At 46.4% G+C, this 20,689-nt stretch overlaps 1 protein-coding gene across 4 annotated transcripts in view; it reads right to left on the reverse strand.

Annotated features, from left to right (window-relative positions):
- IL21R (interleukin 21 receptor) overlaps window positions 1-20,689 on the reverse strand; it is a 38,578-nt gene that overhangs the window by 2,736 nt on the left and 15,153 nt on the right. For 2 of the 4 annotated variants that reach the window (XM_051784768.1, XM_051784519.1), the window contains 8 exons: window positions 17,333-17,393; window positions 10,715-10,789; window positions 7,513-7,618; window positions 6,719-6,915; window positions 4,949-5,100; window positions 4,360-4,537; window positions 2,957-3,053; window positions 2,093-2,174 (listed from right to left, as the gene is read on the reverse strand). In XM_051784768.1, the coding sequence (XP_051640728.1) occupies window positions 2,093-2,174; window positions 2,957-3,053; window positions 4,360-4,537; window positions 4,949-5,100; window positions 6,719-6,915; window positions 7,513-7,618; window positions 10,715-10,789; window positions 17,333-17,393 (948 nt within the window). The remainder of the gene's footprint in view (window positions 1-2,092; window positions 2,175-2,956; window positions 3,054-4,359; window positions 4,538-4,948; window positions 5,101-6,718; window positions 6,916-7,512; window positions 7,619-10,714; window positions 10,790-17,332; window positions 17,394-20,689) is intronic. The other 2 variants (XM_051784685.1, XM_051784607.1) reach the window with 2 other exon arrangements.

Genomic DNA, 20,689 nt, shown 5'->3' on the forward strand with positions numbered 1-20,689 from the left:
TAAAATAGGTAAGAACACTGCATTTCATAGACACTATGAAGGCTTCTGAGTGCTGCCACATCTGTCAGACTGCCTTAATCTTACTGGCCTCCTGCCCCAAACTGCACTCAGCATAACTATACACGAGCAAAATATTTGGGAAGTGAACAGCTTGGCAGGAGTTTATTACCTTCTGACAGAGAGCATGGGGAAAAAAAAAAAATCTTCATTACAGCAGGAAGCACCAAGTCTTATTTAATTAATTTTTAACCTAAGCTACAAAGAACTTTGTATTAAAGCTGTAATGGACAGAAAGGCACCCGAGGTGGAAAAAGGGTTTTGGAGAAACAACAGAAAATCCTTTTCTTAGAATTGAGTGGGCAGAATATTTCCTATTCCCTCTTGACAGTTCTTTGCAAATTCCCACTCAATATGAACCTAAGAACTCACATACACACAAGTAAACAATGTTCCTTAGCTTTCCCTTCTATGTTTTAAGTTTTTCTCTAACATTTTCACTGCTTCCTACCCAATCCAAGAGTGCTGTCTGCAGAGCATTACTACTGTAATTTGTAAACATTATTCACGAGATATAACCTAACAAAACCTGCATTTCTTTGATGCAGGCAGGATGCAGTTGAATAAGACCTACATCAACTGGGTTTTTGCTGGCCAAAAATGACAAGTCTGTTCACTTTTTAGTGATGTCAGCACATCCTCTTAACATCCCTGCCTGTGCATCTTGTGCTGTGGCTGTGTGAGCAACTGCTGCTTTGATCTCCAAATTTCCTAGGAAGTAACTCAGCTTTAGCAACTGAGACTCCTTCCCTTCCCAGCAGCACTGAACAGCCTATGTAAAAACTGGCAAGAATGTAATTCCCACAGAACAGAGAAGCCCAAGGCTTCACCTGAGAGGAGCATGGCTCTTGGTATACCAGGGAGCTTTTATTTTAACCTTGAGTACTAGCCCATGACTCTCAGGAATTCACACACTGGGTCCTCCTGGTCCTTCCCCTGAGAGCAACTAGTACCAGCTGCCTCACCAGAGGATGCAAGTATCCCTCTGGTGCAGATATAGGAAGGCATAACAGGTCTGAAAGAGGAAGGAAGGAAGGGAGACAGTCACTACTGGCTTCGGCCTGAATAGCACCCCTCCAAGACTACTTGCTTAATCTAATTACAAACATCAGCCTTGCAGCAGTGGGAAAGTAAGTACATGAAGATCATTAGGGCCCTCTCCCAGAGGGTCTAAGAAAAAGCAAAAAGAAAAAGCAAACTCTGAAGTGTCTCTGATCAGTTCTGCTGTAACAACAGGAACTTGTTCAGAAAGAGGCAGTGATGTTTGCACTGATATGCCAGCACTTTTACAGTTCGATAACAGGACTGTGAGCTGCTCCTCAGCTTAATAAAATAATTATTTATGGATGCTCAATGTGCTTTTACTTTTGCATCCTGAGGACTCCAGAAAACTTTGCAGCTTTTGCAAACTATTTTGTTACAAAAGCAAGTTTGGCTGCTGTTAAATGAGAAGAGAATTTGGGAGGGCTAGGCAAAGTTACTCAAAGACAATTCCTTCATAGGGAGTCAAGCTGCACTGTACTATCACAGCAATTTCCCCCCAAAGCTCTGGACATCTTCCCAGGACAATAGGCATAACTATTGCCTACGTGAGTGACTTTTCAGAGAGAACCATATGGCTTAATGTTGAGCTTGTGTCACATCAGAGCCTGGAGTGGGAGATCTGGCCTTTACAATTAAGTCTGTTCCATGGCCTTTATGGCCCCATGGGACTGCAGCTTTGGAAAAGTCCCAGTTATTGTTCTGGTATTGGACTCCCATCAGGATCCCAGTCTTCACAAATCACGTGAACTCAGCTCATACACTGAGACAGCACCTACAGAGAATAAGCAGAACAGACATGACATAAAAGCCTTCATGGCACAGAACAGACACTGGAGAGCTCTGGTCACTATATCTAGAGCCTTCTGGCATTCCTTTGAGATAGATTTCCCCTCCTACTGCCCTAAAGAGAATCCCTTGCCCAGGATAGCACAATGGTTTTTAAGTTTGTTATGTGCTCCACTCCACATGTTCTTGTGTAGCCCAATTATACCTTGAAATCTCCATTATGTGCCAGGTAAAGAGGTTTGAAAAAGGGAGCAGGGTCTGGTATGCAAGCCATCTTCTTCCAAAAGCTGGAAGAGAAAAGAGAAAGGTTTTGGGGTTAAGCATATGTCACGGATGCAAAGCAAGGCATCTCTAGATCCATTTCAAGCAACTGAAATCACCTGCCCAGCCTCATGAGTTAGAAAGTGGCTGAGGATCCAAGGATGCCTTGTGCTGCCAGAGCCATCTAATGGCCTTTCTTGTGAACCTCACAGGAGGTGGGACCTCAGCACTTGCACACACATATATTCATGCTAAGGAAAGAGATTCCAATTTTTTCCTTCCTGGAAAAGCATCAAGTGCTTGAAGTGCATTTTCCCCTCAAGCTGAGCTGGCTTGTGGTCTGCACATCAGAACTCTGCCCTATGCAATTCTTTTGTGGACCTGGGCTGTGCCAGCCCTGTTGCTGCACGAGCCCAGCCCTCCTCTGTGTCAGCACCCCAAAAGGGAGAGAGGCTCCCAGCCAGCATTGAGGGGCCTATGTCAGCTTTGAAAAGGGGCAGGACAGCCCTGGCTACTGCTTCATCTGGCAGCTGCAGAGCACAGACAAGACCAGAACAGCTCAGGAGGCTAGGTGGCCCTTGCTTCATCCTTGTGTGCCACTGTCTTGTCCCAACCAGCTGAGTGGCAGCAGAGCCCCAGAGAAAAGCAGCTCGCTCCCAGCAGGACATCAGCTAGAGACCATATTTGGCTGGTCCTCACAAGCTCATAGCAGCCCATGCTGCCCATACAAAAAAGGCTGCCTGTGAACACCCTATCTTTATCAAGATAGAGTAAGAGCATTTACTCACGCTTCCTGAAGCATTCTTACCTCTGCTGTTTGGCCAGAAAGGTTGCGATTGAAGCCATGACTGACACAACAACACCAAACAGCAGCAGCCATCCCATGCCTGCTGTTTGTGTTACTGCTGAACAAAGAGAAGGGTCATTCAGGCTCACCTTGCATTTATCCTCCGGTCAATAAGCAGGAGATGGTAAGAAGAAAAAGGGCTTTTGCAATGGAAGGGCTTGTCAGGCATTGGAAGGGCCTGCCCAGGGGAGTCACTATCCCTGGAGGTGTTCAAGGAATGACTGGATGTGGCACTCAGTGCTCTGCTCTGGTTGACAAGGTGATGATCAGTCACAGGTTGGACCTGATGATCTTGGAGGTCTTTTCCAACATAAATGATTCTGAGGCACCCTTAATTTCTACCCCAGACTCTCTCATAGGGACATTGAGGCTGTCACCTGGGCCCCATGGCCCAGGTCTGAATGAGAATGCTCAGAGAAGACTGCATCAATGAAAGGAGCAGTGCATCAGCTGCCCCATGGCCTGGCTGCACCACACACAGACAGCCAGCAAATTTGGGGCAGGACAGCTCCCTGCCACGAAGACTCCTGGTGTTTCTGACTCCTGGTTTACGGACACCTCATAAGTGATCCATGAAGTGAAGAGAGAGAGCAGTTGGCCAGAGACATGTGAAGAAATGGTGTTGACTAAATGACTGTTTGGTGGCTGCTCTCCACCTGTGGTGAAAAGGTGCACCTTTAAGATCCAGACCTCAGATATCCCTTTGCAAATGGAGCTTGGCCCTGCTGCCACAGCACCGTGTAAACCCTGTAATATTTCAATTTGAGCTGCAGATGAATGAGAGAGCAGGGAAGCTCAGCACATTCTGCTGACATTGACTGCAGTTATTTTGTCCTGCTCTATTGGAGCAAAGGCTCCCTGTTTTCATAGCCTTTGTTCCACCACAAGAAACATCAGTGTACTTCTGTGCATAAGGTACTGTGAAATCCCTGCGGAGTGGTAGCTACCAAACAAAATACCCATGCCCAGCATGACCAACCATTAGAGTCCAGTCCCAGAACTCAGACTTGAGAGCAGGATCCCTCTCCCCTCAGCTGAAGGCAACACTAAGCTCCAGTAGAGGAGATCTCCCTCATTTCTGAAAGCTGCAAGCAGGACCCTGGGCATTTGACACTGAAGAGGAAGCTAGAGGCTACACTCCTGCTGTGGCACCCAAACCTACAGGCAACCCCACCAAATCCTTTTCCAAGGGAGAACATCGATACTGACAGCCCAGGCCTGTGGTTCCTGTACTCAGCAAGAAAGCTAACCATACCTGTTTAGACTATTTAGAATTTGTTCTGATTAATTAGATTTCATTAGAGTTCTGAAAGCATTCTGACACTGGACTAACTGGAAGGGCAAGGACAGCTAGTAGCATGTACCGGCAGGGCTGGTTTTCAGTGACACTGGAAGACTCCATTCACTCCAAAACCCATGGTAGCCGCTGTCTTCGCGGGGTCTGGCTCTCACTTGGAACTCGTACTCAGTGTTCACTTGGAGTTCCCATGGTAGGATCACCAGTGTCTGTTTACCTTCATGAACAGCTTTAGTCTTCTGAGTCTGTGAATAATTAAACACCAAACACTCAGGGTTAGAGTGACTGTTCTCACTTTCCCCTCACTGCTGCATAGTGAGGAGCCCTGTAAAATAACCTCCCCTGCTTTCAGGTTGTTTCTTCAAGGCCATGCTCTGGCTGGTCTGCAGCTGCATTCAGCCACTGGGGAACCTTCATACAGGACAGCATGAGAATCAAATGAATTATCACTCTTCCTCACGGGAACTACTACTTCTCACACAACTTCTGCTTCTTGATTCATTTTTGGGTTTGCCTGTTTTCAGTCCAGTCAAGCAGAAACATATCTTTTCTAAACCATGAAAATACTTCTTCCACACCAGTGCTGCCATCCTGGTTGTGCTGGCCTCCTCTTTTCTGGTACATCCTACTTGATGGTAAACTGACATCTCACTTACCTCCCAGCTATCGGTCCTTCTCTTATAACGCAGCTGATATTCCAGCTCCTCATTCAAAAAGTGGAAGGGAGATTTCTGGTAGGTGGTTTCCCAAGAAATATTGTAACCCTCTGAGAACAAAGTGGTCAGGTTGAATGGAGGCTGTGGTTTGACTGGAAGACAGGATGGTGTTACCTTTCATAACATTACTACAGACAAGACAGCCCAGTGTGGTATCAGCAATGCAGAGCGAGTAGGGAGCAAAACTGGCCTGGCACGGGTGGGCCTTCCTCATACAGGAGAGCATACACAGCATCCCTGCCCCTCAGCCGTGCACAGAACCTCCCATCTGAGCAGCATAATGAGGTCAGGCCCGAGTTTTCGCTGAATATACCTTCTGCCTGTCTCTGAACCTCCTCATTGCTTAGGGAGCAGAAGAAGATAGTACAAGAGGATAATAAGTCCTGGGAGATGTAAAGAGTAGAGCACCTCTCATGACATAAGAGGACTCTATGAGGTCATGATTGCTTGAAAAATTGGGGAAATATTCCTCAATGTAACAGATATCAGGAAAAGCTGAGGCAAGGGGACACTGCATAAACCCGGTGCAATTCCCTGTGTCCTAAGTGCCCAAAACCCAAGCTTTTATATCCCTGCAGGGTGTGTTCATGTATGGAAAAGCAGTAACGCAAAACTCCAGCAGGGCCTGCTACTGAGCTGCAATGCCTCTGGACAGGGACCTTCAGGAGGTATGCAAAGCACTACTACCCAGTATCTAGCCTGTCAGTGGAGTCAAGGAGACTTCCTGAAATGTTATGGCATTTGTCAAAAAGGCAACACTTCTCAAGTAAAGTTTAATTTCAGAAGAATCCAAGTAGAAAAATCCTTTTCATATGCCTGCACGGTACCCATCTGCCTGACTAACCACTCCTTTTCTTCAGTTTGCTACACAACCAGAACATACCAGCATTCCAAGTCAGCTACATGATTGCATTCAATCTTCCTGTCATGCAGGAGAGATGATTAGGAATTGCCCCATAAAGGGGAACTGCTACATCCATTGCATCTGGGACACCTCGTGCCACCCAAAATAATGTCATGTTAGGTGTCCACTGCAAGAGCCTTCTGGAACTACTTTGAGATAAGAAGAGAGCTGGAAAAGGACTTTTGACTAGGGCATGTACTGATGGGACAAAAGGGAGTGGCTTCACACTGACAGAGGGCAGGGTAAGATTGTATACTGGGGAGAAATTCTTGGCTGTGAGGGTGGGGAGGCACAGATTGCCCAGAGAAGCTGTGGCTGCCCCATCCCTGGAAGTGTTCAAGGCCAGGTTGGACAGGGCTTGGAGCAACCTGGTCTAATGGAAGCTGTCCCTGCCCGTGACACAGGGTTGGAACTTCATGATCTTTAAGGTCTCTTCCAGCCCAAACCATTTTAAGGATTCTATGAGTTGTGACATTTGCAATAAAGCAATTCCTCCTGCTCTTTAGAATCCAGCCAAGAACAAATTCCTGCATAATAATCTAGGTATGAGACTGGTCAAAGGTGGAAATTTGTCACCTATTGCTTCATGGTGAAAAGGAATTTCCCCATGAAAAGCATGGACTAAGCCAGCTCTAAGCTCAGCCTCAAGCATAATAGTGACAATAAGAGCACAGTGCTCTGTGTAGATGAGTGTACACCAAATGTAGCCCCCACCACTTGCTGCCATGCTCACTCCTTGCCCAGACTATCCTGGCACCTAGACATAGTCAGACAGTATTTATCAAATCCACCATTTTTGTACTTACTGTTGTCTGACAAATAAAAGTCTTTGGAAATCACTTGCTGCCTATCAGCTACCTCTGTAACATCCACCTGGACCTTGGTATCTCCTAGGAGTTCAGTCATGTCCACAGTGCACATGTACTCTGTGTGACTGGTGTTCCTGGACAATTGCAGGAGACTGCACGCAGCCACAGTATTTTCAGGATCTTCCTCAGGAATCCTAAAAAACCCAAAACAAATAAGTCCACATCTACCACATGCTGTAGTTGTTGCTGAACCACCAGGCATAGAACTTGATTAAAAAAAAGTCAACATGTTCAAATAAAAATTTATCTTTGAACTTTGACAGATGTTTTCCCCTTTCTATTTGCTCAGCTTAGCATCTTTGAGAGAAGCAGAAAAGTGTTTGTCAAAAGGAAAGGTGCTCCTCGGGGTTAAACAACCCAGGACTGCATCCATTCCTTTGCTGGGGCAGAACAGCAGCCATATGGGATTGAACAATCTGCACAAGCCCTGCCAATGCACATGGGTGAAAGTTCACTGTTAACAGCAGCAAAGGGTAAGGTATTCCCATGGGAAGAGAGCAGGCAATGCTAAGGAAGCTGGAGTCAGCATAGCAGTCAGTGGAGGCAGGAATCAGGGGTCCTTTGCTATGGGGGAAGTCAGCTGGTAGCTGAAGTGTGAAATGCCAAGTAAAAAATCAGATATCAGCAAGAACAGGATTTCTACCCAACAAAGAGGACAGAAGGTCACCACCGTGCTATGGTCATGCAGAGATTCCTGCTAACTAGACTTTGCTCATCCTACCAAGACATACCATGTTGCAGTGAGGCTGTATGAACCAGCACCCAGGTCATTTTTCAGGATACAGGACAGGGTCTGTATGTAGTCCACAAAACAAGTGAGGTTTTCACAACACACAGCTGTAGATTTGGAAAGAAAAAACACAATATCAACTTCCATGATAAAGCAAGCAGAAATTTACATCACCATATGCAGTCCTCAGGGTTCTCACTAAATCTGAAGGGAACAGATCATTCTGTGACAGCCCTTACAAAAATCTCCAGCCTTGGGTTAAGATGTGTTCCAGCTCTACAGGATGACAAGTCTTTGACAGCAAGATAAGTGTCAAACAAAAATCTATTAAAAATACTGTGGCAGCCAAAATCAGAAAGCGCCCAAATTGTGACTGAATTTTCGGACTTATCCCTGTCCCTTCTCATACAATCACTACAGCAGAGTCACATATTTTAGCAAGAGTCTTCACTTATATGTATATGGCACATAGAATAGGCATGATAACCCAGTAAGAAGCAGTACCATATTCAAATATTTTTATGATACCACTTCCTAAATTGAGTACTATTCTTTACTAGTCTAGTTTTCATTGTATGACATGTACATGGCACTTCACTAAAATACCACTTTTTTTTTTTAAATGTGCAATTCTTTCTTTGCCTCTCTCTATTTTCTACAGCTTGATATCTGCAGCATCAATACACTTCATGTCCAGCTCCAGAGGTTTGATGTTTTTCATGAAATTTTGGAAAAAAAATTGCAAATTTATAATTATTAAAATTTCTGTTAATCATTCTGATAGGCACAATTTAATTACTTGTAAAGAAAACTTTAGAGGCAATTGTGGAATTTACACTGGTCATTAAGAAAATTAAGTCATTTGAAAGTGGTCATAAAGCAACATTTATGCTCTTATAATTGTTCTGCAGGAGCTCTGCTCACAGATCAGTATCTGACATGTGCTGTACAAAAGCACCATTGTCCTGTGCATCACACACTTCAGTTATCTCCCTGGATTTCAAGGCAGGGAAGATGCAGCACAGTGAGAAGTGTCTGCATTGATGAGTCCTTTCCTGACAGCACCCTGGACTGACTAAAACTATCACCACTATCCTAGTAATGGCTGAGTGAGGAAAGGCCTGCAGGAAATGCAGCATGCCATGCTGGTGCAAACCATGCCTCCTGCAGTGACCATTCATCTCTGACATGTACAGTATCACCCTTTTTGATGGGAATAAAATGGTTGTCATCTAGAAAGAGATTCAAGGTTGTAACATCCATGATTAAATCAAGCATGGGTCCTCCCCTACCATCAGGGCTGCCCCCAGCCTCATGAGAACTTGTTACTTCACAGCCATCAGGCACGCAAATCCTTTGATGCTGACCATGCTGCAAGCTCTCCTCCCATTGTCATTCTGCTGCTTGTCTGGTTAGAGAAGCTGCACTCCCTGCTTCCTCCTTTCCCTTTGCAACATGCTTTGTGTTCAGTGTTGTTTGCAGATGATGAAAGCAGACTGATACAATATGTTCAACAATCACAATGCCCAATTTTACAGCTGAAGCTGTATGCAGAGAACCACCAACAATATGGAATGCAGGCAGCATGTGCACTGATGGACCAAAAACATCTGTTCCGCCCTTCAGATCAATTGACTGTCCCCACAAACTGTCTCTGCATTTACAGTCCCAATGCACAGTAGGGGTGTCCAGTGGAGGGAGTAGCCTCCTTCTAGGCCAGGATAAGTTCAAAGGAAAACAAAGTCCAACTTTTCCTTGCTGATGTCACCCATCACAACATTTACTTCCCAGTCCTCCTGCTCTCCATATGTGAGCTCTGGGCAGCACTCAGATTTGTATACAAGACCCCCATTTCTCCAAAGAGCTAGGAGAGGGACAGAAGAAATTTGGAGATATTTGCAACAGACTGGCCCCAAGGATGTACATATGCTTTTTTAAACTGTAAATTATTCAAGTGATATGGTTGTCACTTTTTTTTCATTTTGACTTTTTCATTTCACACTGACTTCAGAATTTTGTTCTAAAATTTTCATTAATTTTTCTCTTTTCATTTTGAACCCTCAATAGACTCTTCTGAGGGTCCTGGTCTAGGCGCTGTTTGGTCCAAAGTCCTGAGCAACATATTTTTTCTCCTTTAGCCTAATTTTACTCTCCTACAAAAATGGGGTTAGAAATCTCTTGCTTTCCTTTAGTGAGGACAGCAAGTACTAATAAGCTGTTAAGCATTAGTAATTAGCATTTTGCTATGCTATTATGTTAATTAGTCAAATAGACTACTATTCCTAGGTAGCTGGTAAGCTGCAAGTGTATCTTTGGGCAAGAACCTGTTAACAAAATTAAGAGGACAACTTTTTACTGGGAAAGAAATAATTAAGTGTCCTAAACCCAGTTAGATCTAGGATGAAATGTCTGTCCTTGACAGCTTCAGAAACAAAATTCAAACACTTCTAACAGTAAGATCTAGGTTGATTCAAACTGAAATTAGTACACAGTAATTCCCTGTGTACTAATTTCACAAAATTCAGACCAAACATCACAAAGGTCCCATATGGCAGGAAGATATAACTCTGAATGCATCTTTTCTGTTAACTTAGGTTTAACTGGAGCAGGTCCAATGCTCTGCCTAGAAGCAGCACGTAAGATATATCTAAGTTTCCCTGCAGACAGTTGTCACTGCCTTGTCCTGTCCAGCTGACCTGTTCAGAGAGTCAGCTCTGAGTCATATGGAGTTTGCAGTGTGGGTAGGAACCAGCAAAAAACGGTGGGTGACTTTCTGCACAGTCCAGTCCTGAGCCAAGGGGCTCAGATCAGGAGAGGTTCACTCCACTGTCCCTGCAGACCTGCCAACAGCAACCATAAGCCGTGGTCTTGGCCACCAGAATCTTTGCTACAACAACGGGTTTTTTTGGGTGGGGGAAATCCTACTCTAATGTCACTGGGAGACATTTCAGTCAAGCCAAGCACTAACTCTGCACTCTCCCTGCTGGTGCTGCTCCCCACAGCCTGGCTGAGCTCTGCCCAGCTGTGCACCTTCCTGTGCCTGTCTTCCACTCCTTATCCCATAGAACCCTCTCCCCTGCCACCATATCTTGTGCTTGCTGTCCCATGGCAACCTGGGCTCATGCACATCTCATCAGAGCTGGCAACAACTGTCAAGATAAATCCTGTGGGTGTACAGCCGGGAAAAATAACTGAGAACTTACTGTATTGGAATAAAAGGAAGAAGGAAATATTCTGGAGCCACCGTTTGTTCCTCATGTCGGTTCTGACTGGATGTCCTGGGGGGGGGGGGGGGGGGGAAGAAAAAAAGAAAAACACAAACAAAACTCCCACAATCAATTAAAAGCTCAGCTCAGACATCTACTAATATGATGAAGGTTGAGGTGGAATTAATCTTGCTTTCATGAAGTGTCTAAAAGTGCTTTATTTAGGCAAGTAATTTCAGCTCTCCTGTGTCATGTACCTACTCCATGGGCTGAGGGAGGGATGATCAACAGCCCTGCCAGCTGGCCACAAGTGAGGTCAGTGAAATCCTTGTTCCTTGCCATCATGTGCGCAGAGAAAGCAGCAGTGACTGAAGCCTTAGGCTATCCATGCAACAGGAAAGGCTCTTGGGTTAAGTGCTAACCTATTTTTTAATTCATTAGTTTCCTGCAACTAGAAATGGCTTACCACTATGGGAAGTGACATTGCTGAAGGTTAAACATCTGTGCAGTGAATTAGTCAAAAAGAGTCTGAAGGTCATTGTGGGTCTGTATGAGCAAGGCTGGTGAGAAGTCATTGATTTGGCCTACCCATGGTTAAATAAACATGAAATATCTAGCTAAAGGACTCCAGGAAGACATACCAGAAAAAAAAACCCCGCCTCCCTTGTGGCACAAAAGAGAACAATGTACAGTACTGACTGCAGGGAAAGGCTGTGCTGATGCACTTTGGTGCCATGCCACATAGTCTGACCTACCTTCTTTTAATTTAAAACCATCACCCCTTGTCCTTTTACAACAGGTTCTGCTAAAAAGTCTGTCCATATCTTACTAGCTTCCTTTAAATACTGAAAGGCTGCAATATGGTCTCTCTAGAGCCTTCTCTTCTCCAAGCTGAACAACTCCAGCTCTCTCAACCTATCTGTAGCCTCTCCAGTCCTTGGAGCACCTCCATGGCCTCCTCTGGACTCAGTACAGCAGCTCCACGTCCTTTTCATGTTGGGGGTCCCAGGGCTGCAGGCAGAACCTCAGGCGGGGGTCTCACGAGAGCAGAGTAGAGGGGGAGAATCCCCTTCCTCAACCTGCTGTCCACACTGCTGGGAATGCAGCCCAGGGCACAGGTGGTTTCTGGGCTACCAGTGCACATGGATGGCTTATATCCAGCTTTTTGTCCACCAGCACCCACAAGTCCTTCTCAGCAAAGCTATTCTTGATCCATTTATCTCCCAGCCTGTACTGATATGGGGGGTTGCAGGTATCCAGGTTCTTGGGTGCCTGTGCTGCCTCCACTACCAGCAGCAAACACCCAGACAGTCACTCAGCAGAGAGAAGCCAGTGAGGCCTCTACCACGTGGGGAACATTTGTGGTGTTAAAAAAATTTCCCAGGTTTACTCAAATAATGAAAGCAAATAAATTTAGCAGCCAGCAGAAAGCCCCTGTAGCCCTGTGTGAGCTCAGGGATGTGCTCCCAAGGTGCCAGAGGAGATCAGTGAGCCTCATTCTGGAGGTGTCACAGACATTCAGTGGCTGCAGCGGTGCAGCTGCTGCCCCTCCTTTCCTGCCAAACATATCCTGCCCAGGAAGCACTGCTCCAGCTCAGCAAGGAGCCCCAGGCACCCTGCCAGCCTCCCTCACCTGCTGCCAGTGGCAGGACAGAAGCTCTTTTCCCCCACACTCCAGCCTTTCTTTCTGCATCGTACATCACCTTGAGGAAACACCTTTTCTTGACCCCTCTGGTCCCAGCTCTCCAAGTTTCCTCTGTGTAACTCTTGCTGTTACCACTACTTCTGGTGGTGCATTTCCTGGTCACCGAGATACAGCCCACTGTCTAGCCCCACCTTGTACTCCCACTCATCCTTCCACTGTTCTTCTCCAAATCCCCATTCCTTTGAGGAAGGCCTGTTGTTATCCTGCCATCTGAAACCTGCTCATCCAACCTCATGCCAAGACTGGCTGTACCATAAGCCCACCTCAGTATCACTTTGTTTTGTGACTGTCATACTCCGCAGTCTTGGCCATGCTGGAAGGCCAAGAAAGGCAACTTGCTGCCTCTTCTTCAGCAGAGGAAGGAAGGAAGGGATGGGTCCTTAGAGAGGTCTGCAGACCCACCACTTGTTTCAGAATCCAATTGGCAGGGCCTCTGCCACTTTATATCCGTGAGATTGCTGTAGCTCCCTCATTTTACCCCCATTCTTGCCTAAATGAACAGAGCAACACAAGGAAAGTATTTGCTGCTTTTACCTAGTGGACTATGGTTTCTTTCAAGTGCCTCCCCTACCTGCCTTCCACTCCTCAGAGCGGTACCATCAACCCAATGAGACAGGAAGGACTGAACAAGGAAAACTCGAAGCAAGAAACACAAGTAGCTCATTGGGAAGATGTTTGATGGAGTTGCCAGAGGCTGCCATTACACAATGGAGAGAGGTTAACAGGCATCATTGTAATCTAGAAGGGAGGTTCCTGAATAAGAACACAGTGGAAAAATAAAAAGAAAAGCAGTAGGATCTGCTAATATGAGTAAAGCAAGTCCTCACTTGGGACTTCACTGTACCATCTCTTACCCTTGCCAGCGCCCACAGACTAGTACAACACTTATCTCCTTCTCTTCTTGCAGAGTTCTCCTATCTCAGCATGGTGGGAAAGGACTGCAGCCTCTGAGAGCACCAGTGTCAGTGCTGTGTGTCTGATCTCCTGGCTGTGCTCCAGGTTGTGACGAGACATGGGCAGACAAGACACGTGCGGAAGAGCTGGGAAAGCTGCAGCTCTGCAGCAGTGTCTTTGTGGTCTTTGATGTCTGAAAGACCTCATTACTTAAATGGAGATGTATAGCTGCCCTTGTTCTGAAGCTTTCTCCAGTCAGGTCCCCTGCAAACCTCAATTCAAGTCTGTGATTGAGATCCCCACCTTTCCTACACTCCTCCATTTGTTACACGCTTACCATTTGCTTCCATCTGTCAGCACGTGATTGTTCATCTGGAGGGAAGAACAGCAAGGGGCAATGAGCAGAGGCAGGAGCGTGTTCCCTGTCTGGCATTAAAAAAGTCCTTTCTACGACCTCATTCAGACCATCTCGGTCTATGAAATGGGGACTCCAAGTCAGCTTCGTGCAGCCTTGAAACACAGTCACTTAATTCTATAAAATGTTAGGCATCATACAGCTGCTGAGTGCCACTGCTGCAAACTCCTAGGGCACAGTGTACAAGACCACAGCAATAGAATTGATCAGCATTCCTATAGATATGCATATGTAAATGATGCTACAAGGTTTTAATATACCAGCAAATAGGAAACAGGATCAATACAGACACAGAGATTTATGAAGATTATTTTTTGTTAAGGATCTAGAAATATGATACTATAAGCTGCCAAAGATGGATGCAATCTAACTCTCAATTTGAAGTATTTTCAGGAAATGTATGCACTTACAAAACTTCCAAAAAACAAAACAAAAAAAAAAATCCCAGAACCAACCTCCCCCCAAGCAAACAAACAAAACAGCAAAAAAACACCAACAAAACAAACCCAACCCAAACCAAAACTAATTAAGAATTCAGTTTAGGTAAAAAAGAGGATATTTCCAAGCATGAGAAAATGAGTTTTGCTACACCCAAGCTAAAAAAGAGTGGAAGACACACTCCACCAGTTATATGTGCCCAAACAAGCTCTCTTCTTGAAAAAAATTCCTTATCAATACACACTGCCATCTAATCACAGGGGGGAGACAGGGGAATGCTCCAGCTGTTCAGTAGAGGCCAACAGCAATGACAGGCAGGGCACAAAGGGCATGTCAGCTATAAGAAAGAGTTACAGTGAAGTTGCAGATATCAAGCAGCAACAAACTGGCAGCAGGGAAAACTAGTGGAAACATGAACATTACCTGCCCTGTCCTGTGCATTTCAGCCCTCCAACACTTCCATGGCCGGCCTGGCTAAACCCTCACTGCGACTGCAGAGCCCATCTGCGCAGGAGCTGGGGTGAAGATGGGTCTCATCTGCACTAAGAGCAAAGCCTACTTGTGCACAACCAAGGGCCGCTGTGTTGGAATACACAGCGATAAATGGAGATTGACGTCACTACTGTATCAGTATTACTGTGCTGACAGAAGGATGTGGTGAGAGGAGGTGATGAATTCAGGTCCAGACACCCACACAATATTTATTACTGTACTGCTCTGATCTCTTACATGAGAAAAGGGTGGGAGAGCTGATAAAAACTCACATAGCTAAAAGGTCATAGTGGGGCTGGTGGAATAAGACCCTTGCAGTGAGGAAGCATCAGTGTCACGGTATTAAAGAGCTAAGCCAAACTGCATAGTACAGCATGTGCCACATTGGAGACTGCCAAGCACCACTGTGCTCAGCTTCCATCCATCCATCCCCAAAATGGCCCCAGGACCAGGGCAACACCACCAATCCTCAGACAACAGGCAGGGATATGGTCTGGCTCCTACACAGGTGGGGGGCTCATCGCTGCCCTATCTCATGCCTACAGCTTGTATCTGGGCTGGGGCTCTGCAGGTTGCAAGGCTGACACTGAGAGAGGGTCAGCCAACTCACCTACACCTACCATAAAAGGGGCTGCAAGGAGCCCATGCATACTTCTGTCCTTGGCCAAGAAGGAAATGAGCAGCACTGTGGAGGGATTTGGCACACACAGTGTAGTGTGGTGGTAGGAGGGTAAAGAACAAGGAGCTGGAATAACCCAAGAAGACTGCAGCAGTAAAGTTGGCACAAAGCAGCAGGGTGCAGGATGAGGGGGTTCCACATTCAGTCCTCCATCCCTCTGATCCACCCTTTTTCCCATCTGGGAAAAGCATCAGGTCTTTCAGGCCAGGGCAGGTGGCTCTTGACCATGTTTCCCAGGTAGTTGCTGGTAGCTGGGCTGGTTGTGCACTGTTAGAACATGCATACAGAAGGTCCCAAGACTTAGTGCAGAAGCTACTCCTCACAGTGTTTTGGAGCAGTCTCTGTAACAGAGACTAGCTCTCCCTTCTGTGTGCTTTGTGGATCACTTGCAGGCACAGTGTCAGGCCCAAGCTTCTAGAAAAGACTTGCCTCAGCTGATGCTGCCTGTGGGTTGTGGAGATTGTCACCACTGTTGGGTGCAGTGTGGGACAGCACAGGGTCAGTGAGGCTGAGCAGCTAAACTAGATATTCCCCAGGCACTTAGTAATATCTTTCGGTTGTGAGGATAGCAGACCAGAGCAGTGGTGCAGCCTTTGCTCCCTGATTACACAGGACTCTCCAAGCTGTGCCAGTACTGTTATTTGTGCAGAGGAAGGAGGGAAAGGTATGTGATCAGTCTAAAGAGTGATAGTCTGGCTGGCACAAACCATACTGCTTTTAAACCATGCAATTGTATGCATTTGATATTACAGAGCTAATTTTTAAAACAAAACCACCGATGGCACTCTAAGACGAATAGCTTTATAAATTTAAATACATTGCACCTAAAGGCCTGTTTTTCTCAAACTTAACTCATTAAAAGTGTAGTCTCAGCCCAGCTCGCAGTGGCAATATTCACCAAGAAGCAAGCGTGAAGGGCACACCAGGGAAGGCTTGGTAGATTCTCCTAGAGTTATTCATGACCCAAAAACATTTTGCCATGACTGGAAGAAGGATAGGTATCTGTAGGTATTTATCAGCAAGAATACATGCAGAGAAAACAACAATCAGAACTGACAATTCCTTCCTGTAGGAGAGGGAACTAGTCACGCTTGCAGTTATCAAGTTCATGGTTTGGGGAAAAAACTCCCCACAAACAGTACTACCTCTGTATTTTTTTCCTGTCACAATGGAGTTAAACCAATATCCTCAGCACCATCAAAGATACAGACCTGGCATAACTCTAGGGTCAAAGGCACCTTTACTGACTGGTGACATTTAGGAGGAAGATAATCATACATTACAATAAGTGAAAAATAGCAGGAGAACAGCTGAAACATGAATAACAGTGTTCTACTGGAAGGGAAAGCAATAGAAGAAGCCACCTCAAAGCTCAGGAAATGGGCTAAAATATGAATGAGCCAGGCAGAAAGCGGAGGTGTTAGTCAGCAAAGCAGCAGGTTGAAAAACACCAGAGCTCCGCAGGTGGTGGCTGAGCTGACACAGGATGCTGCAGGGGAGGGAGGAGTGCATTGCTTTCAGTCTGGGGAATGCTGAGTGCCATCTGCAGAGACCCCAGCACCCTGCCCTCTTGCCTCCCTTCTGCCTTTGCCAGTTTTCTGTAGCTGCCAACACCGGGCTCGACCTCTTGTTTTCCCCAATATTCATCAAGTCTGAACCTGCACGAATTCTGCATGAAAGCTGTAGTAAGAGGTCATCACTTTGGCTCCTGACAGAGAAAAAAAGCTTACCTTCACAGAGCTGTGACTACGTATGTCTTGCACACACGGAGGAGATTGCACAGAGGCTTGTATCTTCTCTTAGGAAATCACCAGACACATGCTGGTAAACAGAAACAGGAATGACTGTGCCTGTGAACTCACCCTGACCATCTGGAACAGAAACCTACAGCTCTGTTCAGGCTCAAACCCAACTCCCTGCACCATGCAAAACATGCCCAGAGCATCTCTGCACGAGGTCAGCAAGGCTGTCATGCATTCCCACAGAGCTCACCTGAGTCAGCAGAGCTGGCAGAACTCCCTGCTCTGTTCATGTAGGTTGGCAGAACCCGACCCTGTTAGAGGCAACATCTATCAGCTTTGTCTCCAGATCTCTGCAAGCAAGGATGCACCAAGAGCAGAGCTCTGCTGCTGGCACACAGCTATTTATGGCAAGAGCCTCACGTGGATCTCATGGAGCTTTAGTTTACCACAGCTGTCAAAAATCAGCATGTCCCACCTATGCTGCCTGGCTGCAAAGCTTCACAGCAGCTCTTCCACACCTGGGGCTGGGTGCAGCAGCAGAGTGTGCCTTGGGTGGCTTCTGGCACCTCTTACAAGGTGAGAAACGCACCAGCTGTCTTCAACCTCTGACTGTGGCAGCACATTTAAAGCAAAGCAAACGGCTCACACGGCACACAGTGAGCTGCAAGGGATGGCAGGCTGGCTGCATCCCTACACCACAGAACACACAGGCCTGACACAATTAGTGACTTCTCATGTCACTGGCAGCAATATATTGTGTCTTTAGAAAAAAAGGTGAGAAGGTGGTGACTTCTCAGAAAAGCCATCCCTGTAGCCCCCTCTGCTACAAAATCTTGCTATGCAAACCCAATACAGGAGTGGGAAGAACCCGTGACGCTTCTGGACAAGATCGTTTGTTGCAGGGGCCCAGCACAGCTCAGAGGCCGTGAAATAGGCAGCACACATCAAACTGTGGATCTTAATTCCTGCCCTAGTGAAGGAAACAAGGCACATCACGGCTTCATTGCCCCTGTCGTATAGGAGTGTACTATGTGCTTCTGGAGCACCTCAGCCAGGCAGCAGAGGGGGCAGACTACCCAGCAGCAAACTGCCCTGCACAACCTTCAAACCCAGGGCCTGCCAGACACATGCACTGGTCAGCAATTGCAGCACAGTATGAGCCAGCTCCTCCAGACCTCAGCTGGCTACTCACCACAGGTGCTCCCTCCATGGCCAGCCATGGCCAGTGCGTTCCTGGTTCTCACAGCAACTCTACAGCCTCAAGACAAGAACTGGGGAGTGGTTATAACCCTCAGCCAGGTGTGGAAATTCTACCCACAGAACACAGTCTAGTGCTTTCTCACCTCATTATAGCTCTTGCTGCTGTGTGGGTGGCTCACTGCAAGTGAAACCAACAGTAGCTGAGCTGGGGAAAAGCAGCCAACCTCAAACTCTTCAGCTTACGGCAAATTTCCCCATGTCTAAGAGCTGGGGAAACAGCAGCAAGCAGGAAAGTCCCAGTGCTATGTGTTAGTCACCAATTCAGTAAACTTCAAGCAGAGGATGAACACCACACTGCTATGAATGCCCTGCTCTTATACAATGGAGCATGATGAAGGAAGCAACTGATCCATCACTGAACTGGGACAGGAGCTCCTTAGGATGTCTGTCACACTCCACGGACTGGAGCAGGTCTAGCACAGCCATCTCTCTACCAAAGACAGGCTGTGGCTGTGACTGCAACAACTTTTGCCATGACAATTGCCACTCTGCATTCAGAATACAGGAACTTAGGTCTCCTGCACAGATGGTCAGAGTTTTATAGAGAGTATACTGGCTAAGAGCTAAAAAAGAAGCTGCTTCTCCTCTCATGCAGCTAAATGTGCCACAGCAGCCAGTTCCCCATTCTGCAGCCTATTTTTTTTCCCTTTCATCTTGTAGACTTGGTGGAGGGGTAGACAGCCAATGGTATGGAAATTTCCATACAGAAGGACATAGAAGGAACAGGTTGGAAGCAGGACAGCAAAAGGGACAAATAGAGAAAAGCACTTTGAGATGTAAAGTTCCCCTCAACAGTGCTTTCTCAGCTTGTCACAAGGAATAAGAACATTCAGGATTTAGCAAACCAGTGGTGCTGCTGACAGCTGTTATTAGACACTCTGGGAAAACACTCTGAGGGTATGGCAATTCAGCAAGCTTTAACTTTGGTTGTGTTAGTGAGGTACCTGGAAAGTGCTCTCTTCCTCACTTGACTGTTTTTCCTTTGCTTCAGAACAAGCTGCTTTGAGAAATGACAGCCCTGCAGCTGCAAACCAGACCAGTTCACTGGTCTCCCTGCTGTGATTGCCAGCAAGTTCCTGCTGAGCTGTTGCTTGGCTTCCGACCTCGTCACTGCGGCGCAGTTGGAGAGGCCTTGAGGGCTGTGGACGTGGCTGCAAGGGCTGATGAGACACTGATGGCACAACATGGCTCAGTCACAGCAGAGTGGTGAAAAAAACCAAAATTCCGGGTAATGTGAGATCATGATACATCATCACATGGGAGCCTGGGGCAGACCTTGTACTCAGCAATCTGCAGAGGTGGGACATGATCCATGTGTGTGTTTGTGCATGTCCACACATACCTGGGCATTGCACAGGCACAGTTCCCCCAATATTAGTAAAAAACATGTATGTCTTGTGAAAGCAACTGCATGCAAAATAACACACTTTAGACGCACCTCTGTCAGGGCTAGAACACAAACTGCACAAGTCACGTTCCCCAAGGGGTTTTCTACAGAAAAGACTTAGCTAGGAGAACAAAAACTGTCCTCTCAGCCTCTATTCACTAAGGAACTTTTGACACATAATTCCACAGTCAGAGGTAAACCTCAGGGAACAGGGTTTTGGAAGTCACAAACCCCTCACTTGATTCTCTTAACCCTTTGTTCCTTCGGCCCTATCACTGCAACACCTAAAAGAACTGCTTTTCTTAGATAAAGCTCATGGTGGATGAACACTTGGAACATCCTTGCATCTTGCCTCAGTGACGCAGGGTCAGAAAGCAAGATGCAGAGGCAAGTTATTTAAAAAGCTGACCCTGTCCTAAATTAACTTGTCCCTACCCCCAATAACTTGATTCCACATCCTCAAGCTCCTGCTCCCTACTAGTCTTGTGGGTATTGTTAGTTTTCCACAGGCAATGAAAAACCTTGTGATTGATGAGAATTTGTCAACAGCTGATCTGTACAGCTGCATATTTCTACGGAGCCAACACTGCTCAGAAGAGAAACAAAAAAATCTAAGCCTGGGGCACTTCTGCGATGGAAAAAAAAGTGTATCGGAACTAGCTTCTCCCGAACTGGGAACACACCAGCTTTTTTTCTCAGGAACCTGTTTCACTCATGATGAACCAGGTTGCTAATATTTGGTAGGCAGCCAGGTGAGAAGGATGTGGAGGTGGAGCGATTGTGCGGGAGTAATAAATGGCATTACAACTAGGCTAAAACTTGGCACAAGCCTCCACTTGCACTGCAGCCTTTCCAAACAAACTGAAAACCACTGAAAATGCTCTTACTATGATCAGTAATTCTCTGTCCTTGCAGGAGCCCTCCACTAGCAAAAAGGACATGCCTGGAGGGTTCCAGTCT

Source organism: Manacus candei, unplaced genomic scaffold, assembly GCF_025592945.1.
Source record: "Manacus candei isolate 608988 ecotype Guabito, Panama unplaced genomic scaffold, ASM2559294v1 h1tg000002l, whole genome shotgun sequence".
NCBI classification, from domain to species: domain Eukaryota; kingdom Metazoa; phylum Chordata; class Aves; order Passeriformes; family Pipridae; genus Manacus; species Manacus candei.